The following is a 22,622-nucleotide window of genomic DNA, read 5'->3' as shown; positions in this document are numbered from 1 at the left end:
ATTCATACACTGTATACTCTCACATACATTCATACACTGTATACTCACATACATTCATACCCTGTATATACTCTCACACACATTCATACCCTGTATACTCTCACATACATTCATACACTATATATATATATATATATATATACTCACACACATTCATACCCTGTATACACTCACATACATTCATACCCTGTATACTCTCACATACATTCATACCCTGTATATACACTCACATACATTCATACCCTGTATACACTCTCACATACATTCATACCCTGTATACTCTCACACATTCATACCCTGTATATACACTCACATACATTCATACCCTGTATACTCTCACATACATTCATACCCTGTATACTCTCACACATTCATACCCTGTATACTCTCACACACATTCATACCCTGTATATACACTCACATACATTCATACCCTGTATACACTCACACACATTCATACCCTGTATACACCTCACACATTCATACACTGTATACACTCACACACATTCATACACTATATATATATACTCACACACATTCATACCCTGTATACTCTCACATACATTCATACCCTGTATATACTCTCACACACATTCATACCCTGTATACTCTCACATACATTCATACACTATATATATATACTCACACACATTCATACCCTGTATACACTCACACACATTCATACCCTGTATACTCTCACACATTCATACCCTGTATATACACTCACATACATTCATACCCTGTATACTCTCACACACATTCATACCCTGTATATACTCTCACATACATTCATACACTATATATATATATATATATATATATATATATATATATATATATATATACTCACACACATTCATACCCTAATGTAAGTGAATGAGGGCAGGACGGGTGTCTGGCAGCGGTCATATCAGCCGGTTTGACCTGTCATCAAACCCATCAGACTGGAGGAGACGGGTCAGCCTGCAGGCGGCGCTATATATCTCCTTTTCCTGAGGACCCAGCTGTGAGGGGAACCACAAGTCTCAGCAGGATTACACAGAGGAATGATGGCGAAACAGACAACTACAACTCCCACAACCCCCCGGGCTCTCAGGTAGGGGCGGGGCTCCCGGCCTCTTATCTCAGTCGCTGTGGTAACGATGTATTCTCGCGAGGTTTGTTGCTTACCAAGATGGCGGCGTCCATAGAGCATCTGCTGTGTGCGCTGTCCGGGGCCGGGGACCACCTGGAGGAGCTGCGGACCCTACAGACGGCGGTGCTGGCCCTGCCCCTGGGGGCCCTGAGGGAGAGGGGCCCGGAGCTGCGGCTGGACGGCGTCTTCTCCATCATGAACGGCGGCGACAGGTGCGGGGGCCTGTGTGATGGACTGAGCCCCCATAATAGACCCCTCATACTGCTGTACCCCCATAATATACTCCCTCATACTGCTGTACCCCCATAATATACTGCCTCATACTGCTGTACCCCCATAATATACTGCCTCATACTGCTGTACCCCCATAATATACTGCCTCATACTGCTGTACCCCCATAATATACTCCCTCATACTGCTGTACCCCCATAATATACTCCCTCATACTGCTGTACCCCCATAATATACTCCCTCATACTGCTGTACCCCCATAATATACTCCCTCATACTGCTGTACCCCCATAATATACTGCCTCATACTGCTGTACCCCCATAATATACTGCCTCATACTGCTGTACCCCCATAATATACTGCCTCATACTGCTGTACCCCCATAATATACTCCCTCATACTGCTGTACCCCCATAATATACTCCCTCATACTGCTGTACCCCCATATACCCCATACTTACCCCCATATACTCCCTCATACTGCTGTACCCCCATAATATACTCCCTCATACTGCTGTACCCCCATAATATACTCCCTCATACTGCTGTACCCCATAATATACTCCCTTCATTACTGCTGTACCCCCATAATATACTCCCTCATACTGCTGTACCCCCATAATATACTCCCTCATACTGCTGTACCCCCATAATATACTCCCTCATACTGCTGTACCCCCATAATATACTCCCTCATACTGCTGTACCCCCATAATATACTCCCTCATACTGCTGTACCCCCATAATATACTCCCTCATACTGCTGTACCCCCATAATATACTCCCTCATACTGCTGTACCCCCATAATATACTCCCTCATACTGCTGTACCCCCATAATATACTCCCTCATACTGCTGTACCCCCATAATATACTCCCTCATACTGCTGTACCCCCATAATATACTCCCTCATACTGCTGTACCCCCATAATATACTCCCTCATACTGCTGTACCCCCATAATATACTCCCTCATACTGCTGTACCCCCATAATATACTCCCTCATACTGCTGTACCCCCATAATATACTGCCTCATACTGCTGTACCCCCATAACTATACCTCCCCTCATACTGCTGTACCCCCATAATATACTGCCTCATACTGCTGTACCCCATAATATACTGCCTCATACTGCTGTTACCCCCATAATATACTGCCTCATACTGCTGTACCCCCATAATATACTGCCTCATACTGCTGTACCCCCCATAATATACTGCCTCATACTGCTGTACCCCCATAATATACTGCCTCATACTGCTGTACCCCCCATAATATACTGCCTCATACTGCTGTACCCCCATAATATACTGCCTCATACTGCTGTACCCCCATAATATACTGCCTCATACTCCTGTACCCCCATAATAGACCCCTCATACTGCTGTACCCCCATAATAGACCTCTCAAACTGCTGTACCCCCATAATATACTCCCTCATACTGCTGTACCCCCATAATATACTGCCTCATACTCCTCATACTGCTGTACCCCCATAATATACTGCCTCATACTGCTGTAACCCCATAATATACTCCCTCATACTGCTGTACCCCCATAATAGACCCCTCATACTGCTGTACCCCCATAATATACTCCCTCATACTGCTGTACCCCCATAATATACTCCCTCATACTGCTGTACCCCCATAATATACTTCCTCATACTGCTGTACCCCCATAATATACTCCCTCATGCTGCTGTACCCCCATAATATACTCCCTCATGCTGCTGTACCCCCATAATATACTCCCTCATGCTGCTGTACCCCCATAATATACTCCCTCATGCTGCTGTACCCCCATAATAGACCCCTCATGCTGCTGTACCCCATAATAGACCCCTCATGCTGCTGTACCCCCATAATAGACCCCTCATGCTGCTGTACCCCCATAATAGACCCCTCATACTGCTGTACCCCCATAATATACTCCCTCATACTGCTGTACCCCCATAATATACTCTCTCATACTGCTGTACCCCCATAATATACTTCCTCATACTGCTGTACCCCCATAATAGACCCCTCATACTGCTGTACCCCCATAATATACTCCCTCATACTGCTGTACCCACATAATATACTCCCTCATACTGCTGTACCCCCATAATATACTCCCTCATACTGCTGTACCCACATAATATACTCCCTCATACTGCTGTACCCCCATAATATACTCCCTCATACTGCTGTACCCCCATAATATACTCCCTCATACTGCTGTACCCCCATAATATACTCCCTCATACTGCTGTACCCCCATAATATACTTCCTCATACTGCTGTACCCCCATAATATACTTCCTCATACTGCTGTACCCCCATAATATACTTCCTCATACTGCTGTACCCCCATAATATACTCCCTCATACTGCTGTACCCCCATAATATACTCCCTCATACTGCTGTACCCCCATAATATACTCCCTCATACTGCTGTACCCCCATAATATACTCCCTCATACTGCTGTACCCCCATAATATACTTCCTCATACTGCTGTACCCCCATAATATACTTCCTCATACTGCTGTACCCCCATAATATACTTCCTCATACTGCTGTACCCCCATAATATACTCCCTCATACTGCTGTACCCCCATAATATACTTCCTCATACTGCTGTACCCACATAATATACTCCCTCATACTGCTGTACCCCCATAATATACTCCCTCATACTGCTGTACCCCCATAATATACTCCCTCATACTGCTGTACCCCCATAATATACTCCCTCATACTGCTGTACCCCCATAATATACTCCCTCATACTGCTGTACCCCCATAATATACTCCCTCATACTGCTGTACCCCCATAATATACTGCCTCATACTGCTGTACCCCCATAATATACTGCCTCATACTGCTGTACCCCCATAATATACTGCCTCATACTGCTGTACCCCCATAATAGACCCCTCATACTGCTGTACCCCCATAATAGACCCCTCATACTGCTGTACCCCCATAATAGACCCCTCATACTGCTGTACCCCCATAATAGACCTCCTCATACTGCTGTACCCCCATAATAGACCTCCTCATACTGCTGTACCCCCATAATAGACCTCCTCATACTGCTGTACCCCCATAATAGACCCCTCATACTGCTGTACCCCCATAATAGACCCCTCATACTGCTGTACCCCCATAATATACTTCCTCATACTGCTGTACCCCCATAATATACTTCCTCATACTGCTGTACCCCCATAATATACTTCCTCATACTGCTGTACCCCCATAATATACTCCCTCATACTGCTGTACCCACATAATATACTCCCTCATACTGCTGTACCCACATAATATACTCCCTCATACTGCTGTACCCCCATAATATACTCCCTCATACTGCTGTACCCCCATAATATACTCCCTCATACTGCTGTACCCCCATAATATACTCCCTCATACTGCTGTACCCCCATAATATACTCCCTCATACTGCTGTACCCCCATAATATACTCCCTCATACTGCTGTACCCCCATAATATACTGCCTCATACTGCTGTACCCCCATAATATACTGCCTCATACTGCTGTACCCCCATAATATACTGCCTCATACTGCTGTACCCCCATAATATACTGCCTCATACTGCTGTACCCCCATAATATACTGCCTCATACTGCTGTACCCCCATAATATACTCCCTCATACTGCTGTACCCCCATAATATACTGCCTCATACTCCTGTACCCCCATAATAGACCCCTCATACTGCTGTACCCCCATAATAGACCTCTCAAACTGCTGTACCCCCATAATATACTCCCTCATACTGCTGTACCCCCATAATATACTCCCTCATACTGCTGTACCCCCATAATATACTCCCTCATACTGCTGTACCCCCATAATATACTGCCTCATACTGCTGTACCCCCATAATATACTCCCTCATACTGCTGTACCCCCATAATATACTCCCTCATACTGCTGTACCCCCATAATATACTCCCTCATACTGCTGTGCCCCCATAATATACTCCCTCATACTGCTGAGCCCCCATAATATACTCCCTCATACTGCTGTGCCCCCATAATAGACCCCTCATACTGCTGTACCCCCATAATAGACCCCTCATACTGCTGTACCCCCATAATATACTCCCTCATACTGCTGTACCCCCATAATATACTCTCTCATACTGCTGTACCCCCATAATAGACTTCCTCATACTGCTGTACCCCCCTAATAGACCCCTCATACTGCTGTACCCCCCTAATATACTGCCTCATACTGCTGTACCCCCATAATATACTCCCTCATACTGCTGTACCCCCATAATATACTCCCTCATACTGCTGTACCCCCATAATATACTCCCTCATACTGCTGTACCCCCATAATATACTCCCTCATACTGCTGTACCCCCATAATATACTTCCTCATACTGCTGTAACCCCATAATATACTTCCTCATACTGCTGTAACCCCATAATATACTCCCTCATACTGCTGTACCCCCATAATATACTCCCTCATACTGCTGTACCCCCATAATATACTCCCTCATACTGCTGTACCCCCATAATATACTCCCTCATACTGCTGTACCCCCATAATATACTCCCTCATACTGCTGTACCCCCATAATATACTTCCTCATACTGCTGTACCCCATAATATACTTCCTCATACTGCTGTACCCCCATAATATACTCCCTCATACTGCTGTACCCCCATAATATACTTCCTCATACTGCTGTACCCACATAATATACTCCCTCATACTGCTGTACCCCCATAATATACTCCCTCATACTGCTGTACCCCCATAATATACTCCCTCATACTGCTGTACCCCCATAATATACTCCCTCATACTGCTGTACCCCCATAATATACTCCCTCATACTGCTGTACCCCCATAATATACTCCCTCATACTGCTGTACCCCCATAATATACTGCCTCATACTGCTGTACCCCCATAATAGACCCCTCATACTGCTGTACCCCCATAATAGACCCCTCATACTGCTGTACCCCCATAATAGACCCCTCATACTGCTGTACCCCCATAATATACTCTCTCATACTGCTGTACCCCCATAATAGACCTCCTCATACTGCTGTACCCCCATAATATACTTCCTCATACTGCTGTACCCCCATAATAGACCCCTCATACTGCTGTACCCCCCTAATATACTGCCTAATACTGCTGTACCCCCCTAATATACTCCCTCATACTGCTGTACCCCCATAATATACTTCCTCATACTGCTGTACCCCCATAATATACTCCCTCATACTGCTGTACCCCCATAATATACTCCCTCATACTGCTGTACCCCCATAATATACTCCCTCATACTGCTGTACCCCCATAATATACTCCCTCATACTGCTGTACCCCCATAATATACTCCCTCATACTGCTGTACCCCCATAATATACTCCCTCATACTGCTGTACCCCCATAATATACTCCCTCATACTGCTGTACCCCCATAATATACTCCCTCATACTGCTGTACCCCCATAATATACTCCCTCATACTGCTGTACCCCCATAATATACTCCCTCATACTGCTGTACCCCCATAATATACTCCCTCATACTGCTGTACCCCCATAATATACTCCCTCATACTGCTGTACCCCCATAATATACTGCCTCATACTGCTGTACCCCCATAATATACTGCCTCATACTGCTGTACCCCCATAATATACTGCCTCATACTGCTGTACCCCCATAATATACTCCCTCATACTGCTGTACCCCCATAATAGATCCCTCATACTGCTGTACCCCCATAATAGACCCCTCATACTGCTGTACCCCCATAATAGACCCCTCATACTGCTGTACCCCCATAATAGACCCCTCATACTGCTGTACCCCCATAATAGACCCCTCATACTGCTGTACCCCCATAATAGACCCCTCATACTGCTGTACCCCCATAATAGACCCCTCATACTGCTGTACCCCCATAATAGACCCCTCATACTGCTGTACCCCCATAATAGACCCCTCATACTGCTGTACCCCCATAATAGACCCCTCATACTGCTGTACCCCCATAATAGACCCCTCATACTGCTGTACCCCCATAATAGACCCCTCATACTGCTGTACCCCCATAATAGACCCCTCATACTGCTGTACCCCCATAATAGACCCCTCATACTGCTGTACCCCCATAATAGACCCCTCATACTGCTGTACCCCCATAATAGACCCCTCATACTGCTGTACCCCCATAATAGACCCCTCATACTGCTGTACCCCCATAATAGACCCCTCATACTGCTGTACCCCCATAATAGACCCCTCATACTGCTGTACCCCCATAATAGACCCCTCATACTGCTGTACCCCCATAATAGACCCCTCATACTGCTGTACCCCCATAATAGACCCCTCATGCTGCTGTACCCCCATAATAGACCCCTCATGCTGCTGTACCCCCATAATAGACCCCTCATGCTGCTGTACCCCCATAATAGACCCCTCATGCTGCTGTACCCCCATAATAGACCCCTCATGCTGCTGTACCCCCATAATAGACCTCCTCATGCTGCTGTACCCCCATAATAGACCTCCTCATGCTGCTGTACCCCCATAATAGACCTCCTCATGCTGCTGTACCCCCATAATAGACCTCTCATACTGATAGACCCCCTCATACTGCTGTACCCCCATAATATACTCCCTCGTACTGCTGTACCCCCATAATATACTCCCTCGTGCTGCTGTACCCCCATAATATACTCCCTCGTGCTGCTGTACCCCCATAATATACTCCCTCGTGCTGCTGTACCCCCCTAATATACTCCCTCGTGCTGCTGTACCCCCCTAATATACTCCCTCGTGCTGCTGTACCCCCATAATATACTCCCTCGTGCTGCTGTACCCCCATAATATACTCCCTCATACTGCTGTACCCCCATAATATACTCCCTCATGCTGCTGTACCCCCATAATATACTCCCTCATGCTGCTGTACCCCCATAATATACTCCCTCATGCTGCTGTACCCCCATAATATACTCCCTCATGCTGCTGTACCCCCATAATATACTCCCTCATGCTGCTGTACCCCCATAATATACTCCCTCATGCTGCTGTACCCCCATAATATACTCCCTCATGCTGCTGTACCCCCATAATATACTCCCTCATGCTGCTGTACCCCCATAATATACTCCCTCATGCTGCTGTACCCCGATAATATACTCCCTCATGCTGCTGTACCCCCCTAATATACTCCCTCATGCTGCTGTACCCCCCTAATAGACCTCCTCATGCTGCTGTACCCCCCTAATAGACCTCCTCATGCTGCTGTACCCCCATAATATACTGTTCATACTGCTGTACCCCCACAATAGACCCCACATATCACATAAGTATACACCCCTTATCACTGTACCCCTCTGTCTTCCCCAGGGAGCAGGTTTCGTTGTGCGTTACGATCCTGGAGAGAATCCTTCAGGCTTTGGATCCGGTTCACATTGCCAGAAATTATAAGGAAGAACTGCAGAGGGGGCTGCACCACCCCGAGGACCCCGTCAGGCTGCTGGCTATATCACAGGTGGGGGCCGTGTGCGGGGAATATCGGGGGGAGGGGCCGTGTGCGGGGAATATCAGGGGAGGGGCCGCGTGCAGAGAATATCAGGGGAGGGGCCGTGTGCAGAGAATATCAGGGGAGGGGCCATGTACGGGGAATATCGGGGGAGGGGCCGTGTACGGGGAATATCGGGGGAGGGGCCGTGTGCGGGGAATATCAGGGGGAGGGGCCGTGTACGGAGAATATCGGGGGAGGGGCCGTGTACGGAGAATATCGGGGGAGGGGCCGTGTACGGGGAATATCGGGGGAGGGGCCGTGTACGGGGAATATCGGGGGAGGGGCCGTGTGCGGGGAATATCGGGGGAGGGGCCGTGTGCGGGGAATATCAGGGGGAGGGGCCGTGTGCGGGGAATATCGGGGGAGGGGCCCTGTACGGGGAATATCGGGGGGAGGGGCCGTGTACGGGGAATATCGGGGGGAGGGGCCGTGTACGGGGAATATCGGGGGGAGGGGCCGTGTGCGGGGAATATCGGGGGGAGGGGCCGTGTGCGGGGAATATCGGGGGGAGGGGCCGTTGATTGGGGGGGAATCTGTTCATGGGGCGGGGTCTGTAATGGTCTGTTCATGGGGGGGGGGGAGTCTGTTGATATAGGGGGGGGGGTCTGTTGATATGGGGGGGGGGGAGTCTGTTCATAGGGGGGGGCCTGTTCATGGGGGCGGGGTCTGTAATGGTCTGTTCATGTTGCGGGGGTCCGTTCTTGGTTTGGGGGTCTCTTATGGGCCGTTCACCTCTTTATTCCGGTTGTAGGTCGGGAGGATTGTGGAGAGTTCGGAGGCGATGACCGAAATACTGAACAACCTGGATCTGCTGAGACAAATGATCGTGTGCATCGGAGGAGACAAGATCGCGGTGGCGAAGGAGGTGACAGTGTGGGGGGCAGCGCTCTGAGGGGCTTCGTACAGTCACATTCGATCTCTGGTCCACGTGATCCTACAGCATTACATGTGACCTCCACAGCCCAGGGGGCGCTCATGTGCTCATAACGTGTCACCCCCAGTCGTTATGTAATGCCCCATATTGATGACATCACAAGTAGCTGTATATAATACCCGCTGTCTCTCTCCAGGCGATGACGTCCCTCTCCAGGATCGGTCGCAGCTCGCCCGGATTACAGCTTCTGTTCGGGAGCAACTTGTTATCAGAACTGAGGGCGGTGATGGCGGTGAGCGACGTAGTGCGGTACAGAGTGTACGAGGTGATTATAGCTGAACCCACAGCCGGCCGTACCTCCTGTATATAGAAGCCAATCAGGAGTCCCATAAAGTTACTGGGGTTGGGTCATACTGGTTGTCACCCAGCTTTCCCATAAACCAATGTGAGGACTGGTATGGGTATTATGGTGTGTAACGGGCGTGTCTCCGTGTCTGTAGCTGGTGCTGGAGATCGCCTCCGTGTCGGCCGAGTCTCTGAGCTTCTGTGCCAATTGTGCCATTCTGCCGCAGTTACTGGAGGAGCTGACGGGGGACGACGTCCTTGTGAGGTGAGCGGGGGGGGGGTATAGGTATATACCATGGGGCAAAAAAGTATTGTCAGCCCCCAATTATCCAAGTTCTTCCCCTTATAAAGATGAGGCTGTAATTATCATCATAGGTTATAACCTCAACTATGAGACAGAATGAGAAAAATCCATAAATCCCATTGTCTGATTATTATAGAATTATTGCCAAGGTAATTGCCGATACCGAGAACATCCAAAATTGTGAATATCAGCCGATAATATCTGCCAAGCCTATAATCTGTCAATCCCTAATTAATGGCTCCTGTATGAACCTGTTATCAGTATAAAAGACACCTGTCCACAACCTCAGTCACACTCCAAACTCCACTATGGCCAAGACCAAAGAGCTGGTGAAGGACACCAGAAACAAAATTGTAGACCTGCACCAGGCTGGGAAGACTGAATCTGCAATAGGCAAACAGCTTGGTGTGAAGAAATCAACTGTGGGAGCAATTATTAGAGAATGGAAGACATACAAGACCACTGATCATCTCCCTCCATCTGGGGCTCCACGCAAGATCTCACCCCGTGGTGTCAAAATGATCACAAGAACGGTGATCCCAGAACCACACGGGGGACCTAGTGAATGACCTGCAGAGAGCTGGGACCAAAGTAACTGTAACTGCTACCCAGGTAGAGAGAGGGTATCAGCCGTTGATGACGTCCTTTTCCCTGCAAGCTGCTGTGTCAAAGTAAAACTGGTATAATCCTATTCACGATATCCAGAGGGAGAGTCAGGTTTAGCTGTAAAAAGAGCAGCGTAATATTCCCAAATAATCCCCTTTCAAGAACGAGACGAGGCTACGTTTGAAGGGTCAAGAAGAACTGTTTATTGTGGAACAAGTGTCTTCTTTTATAGGAAGGACATCACAGGGGGAAGGGTCAGTAAAGTCAATACAGGTGGAAGGTAGTCTGGGAGATAATCCAATAGAGGCAATACAGGTCACAGGTAGTCTGTGAGATAATCCAATAGAGGCAATCCAGGTGACAGGTAGTCTGTGAGATAATCCAATAAAGGCAATCCAGGTGACAGGTAGTCTGTGAGATAATCCAATAGAGGCTAGACAGATCACAGGTAGTCTGTGAGATAATCCAATAGAGGCAATACAGGTGACAGGTAGTCTGTGAGATAATCCAATAGAGGCAATCCAGGTGACAGGTAGTCTGTGAGATAATCCAATAGAGGCTAGACAGGTCACAGGTAGTCTGTGAGATAATCCAATAGAGGCTAGACAGATCACAGGTAGTCTGTGAGATAATCCAATAGAGGCAATACAGGTGACAGGTAGTCTGTGAGATAATCCAACAAAGGTAATTAGCTCTCCCTATACAGTGCCTTGAGTGCCAAAGGTGTATTGTGCACAGAAAGTGTATGAAAACCGTAAATAAAAGTATTTTAACTCTGAGCTTTATGTCACTGGACAACATAAACTGAGGGGTACAAATAGTGATGTCCTTAAGTCCATCCAAGTAGGTAGGGTGACTTTAGGATCTGTACTGCTGCTGTGTGTGTAATGAATCTTACCAAACCTTTACTTGTCCTAATGGAATGGAGGTGCTCGCGGATCCTGACTTGTCCTAATGGAATGGAGGTGCTCACGGATCCTGACTTGTCCTAATGGAATGGAGGTGCTCGCGGATCCTGACTTGTCCTAATGGAATGGAGGTGCTTGCGGATCCTGACTTGTCCTAATGGAATGGAGGTGCTCGCGGATCCTGACTTGTCCTAATGGAATGGAGGTGCTCACGGATCCTGACTTGTCCTAATGGAATGGAGGTGCTCGCGGATCCTGACTTGTCCTAATGGAATGGAGGTGCTCGCGGATCCTGACTTGTCCTAATGGAATGGAGGTGCTTGCGGATCCTGACTTGTCCTAATGGAATGGAGGTGCTCGTGGATCCTGACTTGTCTTAATGGAATGGAGGTGCTCGCGGATCCTGACTTGTCCTAATGGAATGGAGGTGCTCACGGATCCTGACTTGTCCTAATGGAATGGAGGTGCTCGCGGATCCTGACTTGTCTTAATGGAATGGAGGTGCTCGCGGATCCTGATTTGTCCTAATAGAAGTGCTCGCGGATCCTGACTTGTCCTAATGGAATGGAGGTGCTCGCGGATCCTGACTTGTCCTAATGGAATGGAGGTGCTCGCGGATCCTGACTTGTCCTAATGGAATGGAGGTGCTCGCGGATCCTGACTTGTCCTAATGGAATGGAGGTGCTCGCGGATCCTGACTTGTCCTAATGGAATGGAGGTGCTCGCGGATCCTGACTTGTCCTAATGGAATGGAGGTGCTCGCGGATCCTGACTTGTCCTAATGGAATGGAGGTGCTCGCGGATCCTGACTTGTCCTAATGGAATGGAGGTGCTCGCGGATCCTGACTTGTCCTAATGGAATGGAGGTGCTCGCGGATCCTGACTTGTCCTAATGGAATGGAGGTGCTCGCGGATCCTGACTTGTCCTAATGGAATGGAGGTGCTCGCGGATCCTGACTTGTCCTAATGGAATGGAGGTGCTCGCGGATCCTGACTTGTCCTAATGGAATGGAGGTGCTCGCGGATCCTGACTTGTCCTAATGGAATGGAGGTGCTCGCGGATCCTGACTTGTCTTAATGGAATGGAGGTGCTCGCGGATCCTGATTTGTCCTAATAGAAGTGCTCGCGGATCCTGACTTGTCCTAATGGAATGGAGGTGCTCGCGGATCCTGACTTGTCCTAATGGAATGGAGGTGCTTGCGGATCCTGACTTGTCCTAATGGAATGGAGGTGCTCGCGGATCCTGACTTGTCCTAATGGAATGGAGGTGCTCGCGGATCCTGACTTGTCCTAATGGAATGGAGGTGCTCGCGGATCCTGACTTGTCCTAATGGAATGGAGGTGCTCGCGGATCCTGACTTGTCCTAATGGAATGGAGGTGCTCGCGGATCCTGACTTGTAGCTCTCTCTTGGTTTTCCCAATGTAGAACCTTCCATATAGTAAACTACGTATGTCGTTCTACAGGTAATGAAATCTTTTATAACCTGATGATATCCCTCTAGAGTACAGAAATCAGAGGATGCGTTATATCTACAAAATGAACCAAATCCCCATTTATTTCCTTTAGGGAAGTTATTGGCCGATCAGTTCTCTTGTTTATTATTAGCTGAATGTATCTTCTTTTTTCTTTGATAAAATCGCTGATAGTAGATACTTTTTGAAGGTGATTATTGGGTTATTCATGGAAATATCTGATATATCTGGGTCATTTTCCAAGATGAGCCAGTTCTTCTAGGGCCGGGGCGGTATCACCAAATGTGTGTATCACGGTATTTTTTTAAAACTTTTGGCGGTTCCACGGTATATAACAGTATTTCCTAGAAACCCCCCCCCCCCCCCCCCATATTATCAGCCCACATCCCCATCAGGGTAAATACTCACATATCACTCGCATGCGTTGCCCTCCTCGTCCTGTTTGTTGCGGCCGCAGGTGCTGACACTCTCTACCAGTGGTCTTAAAACTGTGGCCCTCCAGATGTTGCAAAACTACAACTCCCAGCATGCCCGGACAGCCGTTGGCTGTCCGGGCATGCTGGGAGTTGTAGTTTTGCAACATCTGGAGGGCTGCAGGTTGGAGACCACTGGTATAGAGTGTCAGCACCTGCGGCCGCAACAAACAGGACGAGGAGGGCAACGCATGCGAGTGATATGTGAATATTTACCCTGATGGGGACAGCGCTGGGCGGATAATTCATTCCCGAGGGGGAGGGGCCAAACCGGTATTGCGGTATGAGAAAAATTTCATATCGTGCAGGACAAAAATTTCGGTATTCGGTATGAACCGGTATATACCGCCCAGCACTAAGTTCTTCTGCTCTATTGATAAATCCATTCATCTGGCTGTTCTCAAAGGAAAAATGTTCCTGCTTAATTCTCTCCTCTGTTTTTGGATACAGCAATTCACTTATTATTATTATTATTATTATTATTATTATTATTATTATTATTATTATCATCATTATCAACCTTTAGTCTCGCTTTAGCTATAATCTATCTTGGATAAGCTCTTGTTTGATCATTCTGCCGTTTGTTCTTTGACTCTAGTCCATTCGCTGTTAATATGTTTTAATCGCACCATCTGGCTGTATGGAAAGCATTTTTCGTAGGTTCAGGGTGTGAACTAGTATAATGAAGAAATGCATTTTTTGCTACTGATTTTCGGAAACCTTCTGTATGAATATTTAAATTTTTATGACAATGTGTTCATATTAACTGTGTTGAGATGTTCGGTGAAATTATAGAAGCTGGTGTCTGATCCTTCCCAAATATTTAAAGGGGTACTCCGGTGCTTAGACATCTTATCCCCTATGCAAAGGATAGGGGATAAGATGCCTGATTGAGGGGGTCCCGCCGCTCGGGATCCCCATGATCTTGCACGCCGCACCCCGTTAAAATCAGTCCCTGGAGAGTGTTCGCTCCGCGTCCGATTACTGTCGATCACGGGGCCGGAGCATTGTGACGTCACGGCTCCACCCCCGTGTGATGTGACGCTCCGCCTCCTTAATGCAAGCCTAAGGGAGGGGGCATGACAGCTGTCACGCTTCCTCCCATAGACATGCATTTAGGGGCGGGGCGTGACATCACATGGGGGCGGGTTGTGACATCCCAATCTTCCGTTCACTTGGTCGGGAGCCAGAACCTCCAGCACTGCCGGAAGCAGATACAGGTGGGTGCTGCGTGCTATATTGCAGGGGTCCCCAGCGGCAGGACCCCTGCGATCAGACATCTTATCCCCTATCCTTTGGATAATATCGTCCACATACCTCATGTAACCTTTGTTTTGAATAAAAGGATTTTCTTCTGTGTAGAAATACTTTTTCGAAAATGGACAAAAATTTATTTGCATAAGTACAGGAAGTAGATGTCCCCATGGCTGCACCCTGACATTGTCTGTACCATTGGTTCTTAAACTGAAATGTATTATCTGTTAGAATAAACAATATCGCTTCACAGATACATTCAATAAAGTCAGCTGATTTGTCAGTATATTGCAAAACATGACGGATAGCCTGTACATCCGCATCGTGGGGGATGCGGGCGTACAGGCTCTCAATGTCAATAAAGCGAGGTGGTATGTGGGTTGCCATGGGAAACTACCGAGTAATTTCAGTAAAATCACGTGTTTTTCAAAATAGGGCATAAAATCCAATCTACATATTTAGATAGATATTCTGTAACACAACCGATGCTCGCCACTATAGGTAGGCCCGGAGGGTTGACAAGGGTTTTGTGGACGCATGTATATATTTTTTTTTTGTTTAGGGGAAGTTGGAAACCATTTATCAGCTTCTTTCTCTGTAAGGACACCTTTCTCAACATATCTACGTAAAAATGTACGTAATTTGTCCAGGATTCTAGAGGTACTTTAAATGGCGATATACTGGCGATATACTTCATTATCATATTGGGAGGTAGATGGTATCACACAACTTCCTCCAATTATTAGAAAATGGAAGACAAACAAGACCACTGATAATCTCCTTCGATCTGGGGCTCCACACAAGATCTCACCCCGTGGTGTCAAAATGATCATAAGAACGGTGAGCAAAAATCCCAGAACCACACGAGGGACCTAGTGAATGACCTGCAGAGAGCTGGGACCGAAGTAACAAAGGCTACCATCAGTAACACACTACACCGCCAGGGACTCAAATCATTCAGTGCCAGACATGTCTCCCTGCTTAAGCCAGTACATGTCCGGGCCCGTCTGAAGTTACTCGTTGTGTTTGGAAGAGAAAGAATGCTGAGTTGCATCCAAAGAACACCATACCTACTGTGAAGCATGGGGGTGGAAACATCACGCTTTGGGGCTGTTTTTCAGAAAAGGGACCAGGACGACTGATCTGTGTAAAGGAAAGAATGAATGGGGCCATGTATCGTGACATTGAGTGAAAACCTCCTTCCTTCAGCAAGGGCATTGAAAATGAAACGTGGCTGGGTCTTTCAGCATGACAATGATCCCAAACACACCACCCGGGCAATGAAGGAGTGGCTTCGTAAGAAGCATTTCAAGGTCCTGGAGTGGCCTAGTCAGTCAGTCAGTCTCCAGATCTCAACCCCATAGAAAACCTTTGGAGGGAGTTGAAAGTCCGTGTTGCCCCAAAACATCACTGCTCTAGAGGAGATCTGCATGGAGGAATGGGCCAAAATACCAGCAACAGTGAGAACCTTGTGAAGACAGAAAACATGTGACCTCTGTTATTACCAACAAAGGGGATATAACAAAGTATTGAGATGAACTTTTCTTATTCACCAAATACTTATTTTCCACCATAATTTGCAGATAAATTCTATAATAATCAGACAATGTGACTTATGTATTTTTCTCATTCTGTCTCATAGTTGAGGTTATAACCTATGATGGAAATTAAAGCCTCATCTTTATAAGGGGGAGAACTTGCACATTTGGGGGCTGACTAAATACTTTTTTGCCCCACTGTATATGTGTAACGCCCCCAATCATTGTATGTATGTATGATCATACCCGTGTACTCCCATGTGTGTGTATATAATCACACTCGTGTACCTTCATGTTTGTGTGTATGTATAATCACCCGTGTACCCCCATAGTGTGTGTGTGTGTGTGTGTGTGTGTGTGTGTGTGTATATATATATGTGTGTGTGTGTGTATATGTGTATATATATATATATATATATATATATATATATATATATATATATATATAATCTCTCATGTACCCCCATATGTATACATATATTGACTATGCGTGTTAACCTGTTGTGTTCTGCAGGGTAGCCTGTGTGGAGATGGTCACATCCCTGTCGGGCACACTCCATGGACGCCAGTATCTGGCCCAGCAGGGAGTCATTGATAAGATATCTAACCTGATAGTGGGGGCGGACGCGGACCCCTTATCGGGGCTCTATTTACCAGGTGAGGGGTTGGCTGGGCTTCGCTTCTGTTCTTCTCCGCTCTCCGTTCTCATGTTGCGTTCTGCGGTTTGTAGGTCTGGTGAAATTCTTTGGAAATCTGGCGCTGGTGGACAGTCCGCAGCAGATCTGTGAGCATTACCCAGCATTCCTGAAGAAAGTGTTTGATATGGCGACGGGTCAGGAGCCCACCATGATCGGCGTCGCTGTGGACACACTGGGGGTCCTGGCCTCTAACATAGAAGGGAAACAAATACTACAGAAAGCGGGTAAGGACTGGGGCCCCCATAACTGGGTGAGGACTCAGCCCCCGGGGGCCATCACCACACAGAGTTCTCCGGGACCTCATTGTCTTCTCCTCAGGATCCCATTCTTGGGGCCCCTAAATCCACTGATCTCCCTGGAGAGCGGGGCCCCTTAAAGTTCTCCCGAAGCCAAACCACCTAGTTTAAATCCTTAAAGGGATTCTCCCATCCGCAAACAGTCCAGTGGAGCCAGAAAAAGGCCAAAGAGGAGATGGACAAAGTGACAGAGATGAAGGATAAAGGGTCTTCCATCTCTTCCTTGCTTTGTGTTAACTTTTTTTTTTTAATGCCTCTTCCCCTCCCCCCCCTCCCTGTGATTTCATCATTGTTCCCTCTATGTTCCAGCTTCTCTTCTCCCTGTTGCGCGCGCGCTCTCTCCCTGTTGCGCGCGCGCGCTCTCTCCCTGTTGCGCGCGCGCTCTCTCTCCCTGTTGCGCGCGCGCTCTCTCTCCCTGTTGCGCGCGCGCTCTCTCTCTCCCTGTTGCGCGCGCGCTCTCTCTCTCCCTGTTGCGCGCGCGCTCTCTCTCTCCCTGTTGCGCGCGCGCTCTCTCTCTCCCTGTTGCGCGCGCGCTCTCTCTCTCCCTGTTGCGCGCGCGCTCTCTCTCTCCCTGTTGCGCGCGCGCTCTCTCTCTCCCTGTTGCGCGCGCGCTCTCTCTCCCTGTTGCGCGCGCGCTCTCTCTCCCTGTTGCGCGCGCGCTCTCTCTCCCTGTTGCGCGCGCGCCTCTCTCTCCCTGTTGCGCGCGCGCTCTCTCTCCCTGTTGCGCGCGCGCTCTCTCTCCCTGTTGCGCGCGCGCTCTCTCTCCCTGTTGCGCGCGCGCTCTCTCTCCCTGTTGCGCGCGCGCTCTCTCCCTGTTGCGCGCGCGCTCTCTCCCTGTTGCGCGCGCGCTCTCTCCCTGTTGCGCGCGCGCTCTCTCCCTGTTGCGCGCGCGCTCTCTCCCTGTTGCGCGCGCGCTCTCTCCCTGTTGCGCGCGCGCTCTCTCCCTGTTGCGCGCGCGCGCTCTCTCCCTGTTGCGCGCGCGCGCTCTCTCCCTGTTGCGCGCGCGCGCTCTCTCCCTGTTGCGCGCGCGCGCTCTCTCCCTGTTGCGCGCGCGCGCTCTCTCCCTGTTGCGCGCGCGCGCTCTCTCCCTGTTGCGCGCGCGCGCTCTCTCCCTGTTGCGCGCGCGCGCTCTCTCCCTGTTGCGCGCGCGCGCTCTCTCCCTGTTGCGCGCGCGCGCTCTCTCTTCCCTGTTGCTGCGCAGCGCGCTCTCTCCCTGTTGCGCGCGCGCGCTCTCTCCCTGTTGCGCGCGCGCAGCGCTCTTCTCCCTGTTGCGCGCGCTAGCGCTCTCTTCCCTGTTGCGCGCGCGCTGCTCTCTCTCCCTGTTTGCGCGCGCGCGCGCTCTCTCCCTGTTGCGCGCGCTGCGCGCTCTCTCCCTGTTGCGCGCAGCGCAGCTCTCTCCCTGTTGCGCGCGCGCTGCGCTCTCTCCCTGTTGCGCGCGCGCGCTCTCTCCCTGTTGCGCGCGCGCTCTCTCCCTGTTGCGCGCGCGCTCTCTCCCTGTTGCGCGCGCTCTCTCTCCCTGTTGCGCGCGCTCTCTCTCCCTGTTGCGCGCGCGCGCTGCTCGTCTCTCCCTGTTGCGCGCTGCAGCGCTCTCTCTCTCCCTGTTGCGCGCGCGCTCTCTCTCTCCCTGTTGCGCGCGCGCGCTGCGCTCTCCCTGTTGCGCGCGCGCGCAGCGCTCTCCCTGTTGCGCGCGCGTACGCTGCTGCTCTCTCCTGTTGCGCTGCGGCTCTTCTCTCTCTCTCCCTGTTGCGCGCGCTCTCTCTCTCCCTGCTGCGCGCGCCCCTCTCCGGTCTCAGTATTTCTCTCCTTTGTCTCAGGTAGCCGATTTATTGAAGTTTTCAGGAGAATCGGTCACCATGCGAGGAGCAGCCCCACCGAGCTGCGTGTGCGTTGTTTAGACGCCATCGCCTCCATCATGTTCCTCCTGGTAGGTGTTGTCCGTCCTCGTTGCTCCTGGTTGTAGTTGGATATAACATACAGGGGGCGCTGTTCCTATTCTCTTCTCTCCAGCCGGACGACCACACGGACGACCTCCTAGCGATGGCGGAGTCTTGGTTCCGGAGCCTGTCCACCCAGCCCATAGAGACGTTCCGGAGCATGGCGGCCCAGCCCTTCCCGGAGCTGCACTGCGGATCGCTCAAGGTCTTCACTGTAAGTCTGAGCGCGGCGCACACCACTGTCACAGTGGCCATATTGTCGCCCAGCTTTCCCAGATGACTGACTGACTCACCTGACTTATGAATTATTTTTTTTTTTTTACCATCCTTTAGGCCATCGCCAACCAGCCCTGGGCGCAGCGGATGATGATTGACAGCCCGGGGTTCGTGGAGTATATCGTGGACCGATCTGTGGACCCCGACAAGGATTCCAAGGACGCCAAATTTGAACTTGTTAAAGCGCTAATTGGCGCCAAAACCACAGCGGAAGTGTTCGGGAACCAACATTACCTGCGGCTTGCGCGCCTATCACCGGGAGGGCCCCTACTATGTCAGAGCCGTGTCCACTGTAGCGGTGGAGGGAGCAGAGTAGGTAACGGAAAAGACGTAATGTGAGCGACCGACTGCGGAGCAATGGTGGACGCTGGGGCCCTCTCGGTGGCGCCTCTACGGGGCCTGTTACTTTTCCATAGAAAATATACGATATCCAAGAGGGCCGCCTCCTGTGCTGTCTGTTCATCTGACCTCGGTGGGCGAAGATGTGCTTGGTGCTGGGGCACTCTATGTTATTTGTGGGGTCACATGACGCAGACACAACCAGTCATGTGTCCTGAGGGTCTCCAACCAGGGTGCCTCTAGGTAATGCGAAACTACAACTCCCAGCATGCCCGGACAGCCAACAGCATGCTGGGAGTTTTAGTTTTGCAACAGCTGGAGGCACCCTGGTTGGGAAACACTGGTTCAATCATTGCATAATGAAACAGTCCAGAGTCTTCTTTTGGGGGACAAATTCTAAACTCTTTGCGCCAAAAATTTTGGCATGAAAAACTTTCCACCAGATATTTAGTGTTTTACACCAGACTAATCCAAGGTTCACACTAGTCACGCCAGTTCTTAGCTCGTGTAGATAGTGTGAGGAATGAGCGGTGCCTCGGTGCTTCGCCCCACTCCTGTCTGTGCTTCGATCTGGTGTAGATAGTGTGAGGAATGAGCAGTGCCTGGGTGCTTCGCCCCCCTCCTGGCTGTGCTTCGATCTGGTGTAGATAGTGTGAGGAATGAGCGGTGCCTCGGTGCTTCGCCCCCTCCTGGCTGTGCTCTCTGATCTGGTTTAGATAGTGTGAGGAATGAGCGGTGCCTCGGTGCTTCGCCCCCTCCTGGCTGTGCTTCGATCTGGTGTAGATAGTGTGAGGAATGAGCGGTGCCTCGGTGCTTCGCCCCCTCCTGGCTGTGCTCTCTGATCTGGTGTAGTGTGAGGAATGAGCGGTGCCTCGGTGCTTCGCCCCCTCCTGTCTGTGTTCTGATCTGGTGTAGATAGTGTGAGGAATGAGCAGTGCTTCGCCCCCTCCTGGCTGTGCTCTGATCTGGTTTAGATAGTGTGAGGAATGAGCAGTGCTTCTGTGCTTCACCCCCCTCCTGTCTGCTCTGATCTGGTGTAGATAGTGTGAGAGGAATGAGTGGTGCCTGGGTGCTTCGCCCCCTCCTGTTTTGTGCTCTGATCTGGTGTAGATAGTGTGAGGAATGAGCGGTGCCTCGGTGCTTCGCCCCCTCCTGTCTGCTCTGATCTGGTGTAGATAGTGTGAGGAATGAGCGGTGCCTCGGTGCTTCGCCCCCTCCTGGCTGTGCTCTGATCTGGTTTAGATAGTGTGAGGAATGAGCGGTGCCTCGGTGCTTCGCCCCCTCCTGTCTGCTCTGATCTGGTGTAGATAGTGTAAGGAATGAGCGGTTGCCTCGGTGCTTCGCCCCCTCCTGTCTGCTCTGATCTGGTGTAGATAGTGTGTGAGGAATGAGCGGTTGCCTCTGTGCTTCGCCCCCTCCTGGCTGTGTTCTGATCTGGTGTAGATAGTGTGAGGAATGAGCGGTGCCTCTGTGCTTCGCCCCCTCCTGGCTGTGTTCTGATCTGGTGTAGATAGTGTGAGGAATGAGCGGTGCCTTCTGTGCTTCACCCCTCCTGGCTGTGCTCTGATCTGGTGTAGATAGTGTGAGGAATGAGCGGAGCCTCGGTGCTTCGCCCCCTCCTGTTTGTGCTCTGATCTGGTGTAGATAGTGTGAGGAATGAGCGTGTGCCTTGGTGCTTCACCCCTCCTGGCTGTGCTCTGATCTGGTGTAGATAGTGTGAGGAATGAGCAGTGCCTCTGTGCTTCGCCCCCTCCTGGCTGTGTTCTGATCTGGTGTAGATAGTGTGAGGAATGAGTGGTGCCTGGGTGCTTCGCCCCTCCTGGCTGTGCTCTGATCTGGTGTAGATAGTGTGAGGAATGAGCTCGGTGCCTCGGTGCTTCACCCCTCCTGTCTGCTCTGATCTGGTGTAGATAGTGTGAGGAATGAGTGGTGCCTCTCGGTGCTTCACCCCTCCTGGCTGTGCTCTGATCTGGTGTAGATAGTGTGAGGAATGAGCAGTGCTTCGCCCCCCTCCTGGCTGTGCTCTGATCTGGTGTAGATAGTGTGAGGAATGAGCGGAGCCTCGGTGCTTCACCCCTCCTGGCTGTGCTCTGATCTGGTGTAGATAGTGTGAGGAATGAGCGGAGCCTCGGTGCTTCACCCCTCCTGGCTGTGCTCTGATCTGGTGTAGATAGTGTGAGGAATGAGTGGTGCCTGGGTGCTTCGCCCCCCTCCTGGCTGTGCTCTGATTCTGGTTTAGATAGTGTGAGGAATGAGCGGAGCCTCGGTGCTTCGCCCCCTCCTGGCTGTGCTCTGATCTGGTGTAGATAGTGTGAGGAATGAGCGGTGCCTCGGT

At 50.0% G+C, this 22,622-nt stretch overlaps 2 protein-coding genes across 2 annotated transcripts in view; one reads left to right on the top strand and one right to left on the bottom strand.

The window, feature by feature from the left end:
- Window positions 1–885: 885 nt before the first annotated feature.
- Window positions 886–20,991, top strand: PSMD5 (proteasome 26S subunit, non-ATPase 5). The gene is given in 11 exon segments (XM_056553186.1): window positions 886–1,347; window positions 8,790–8,934; window positions 9,719–9,832; window positions 10,038–10,166; window positions 10,342–10,451; window positions 17,259–17,401; window positions 17,475–17,666; window positions 19,553–19,662; window positions 19,746–19,886; window positions 20,006–20,188; window positions 20,190–20,991. Coding segments are annotated over 11 exon segments (1,515 nt in total). The 5' UTR covers window positions 886–1,174; the 3' UTR covers window positions 20,265–20,991.
- Window positions 20,992–21,525: 534 nt separating this feature from the next.
- Window positions 21,526–22,622, bottom strand: part of LOC130323740 (uncharacterized) — a gene marked incomplete at its 5' end in the record, with an annotated part of 1,801 nt that continues 704 nt past the window's right edge. The window contains 2 exons of the mRNA XM_056553185.1: window positions 21,526–22,103; window positions 22,362–22,622. The exon at window positions 22,362–22,622 is cut by the window's right edge and continues 704 nt beyond it. Coding sequence (XP_056409160.1) covers window positions 21,526–22,103; window positions 22,362–22,622 — 839 coding nt within the window. The remainder of the gene's footprint in view (window positions 22,104–22,361) is intronic.

The sequence above is a fragment of the Hyla sarda genome, unplaced genomic scaffold (assembly GCF_029499605.1).
Source record: "Hyla sarda isolate aHylSar1 unplaced genomic scaffold, aHylSar1.hap1 scaffold_2539, whole genome shotgun sequence".
NCBI lineage: Eukaryota > Metazoa > Chordata > Amphibia > Anura > Hylidae > Hyla > Hyla sarda.
This window is presented reverse-complemented; position numbering and strand designations above follow the sequence as displayed.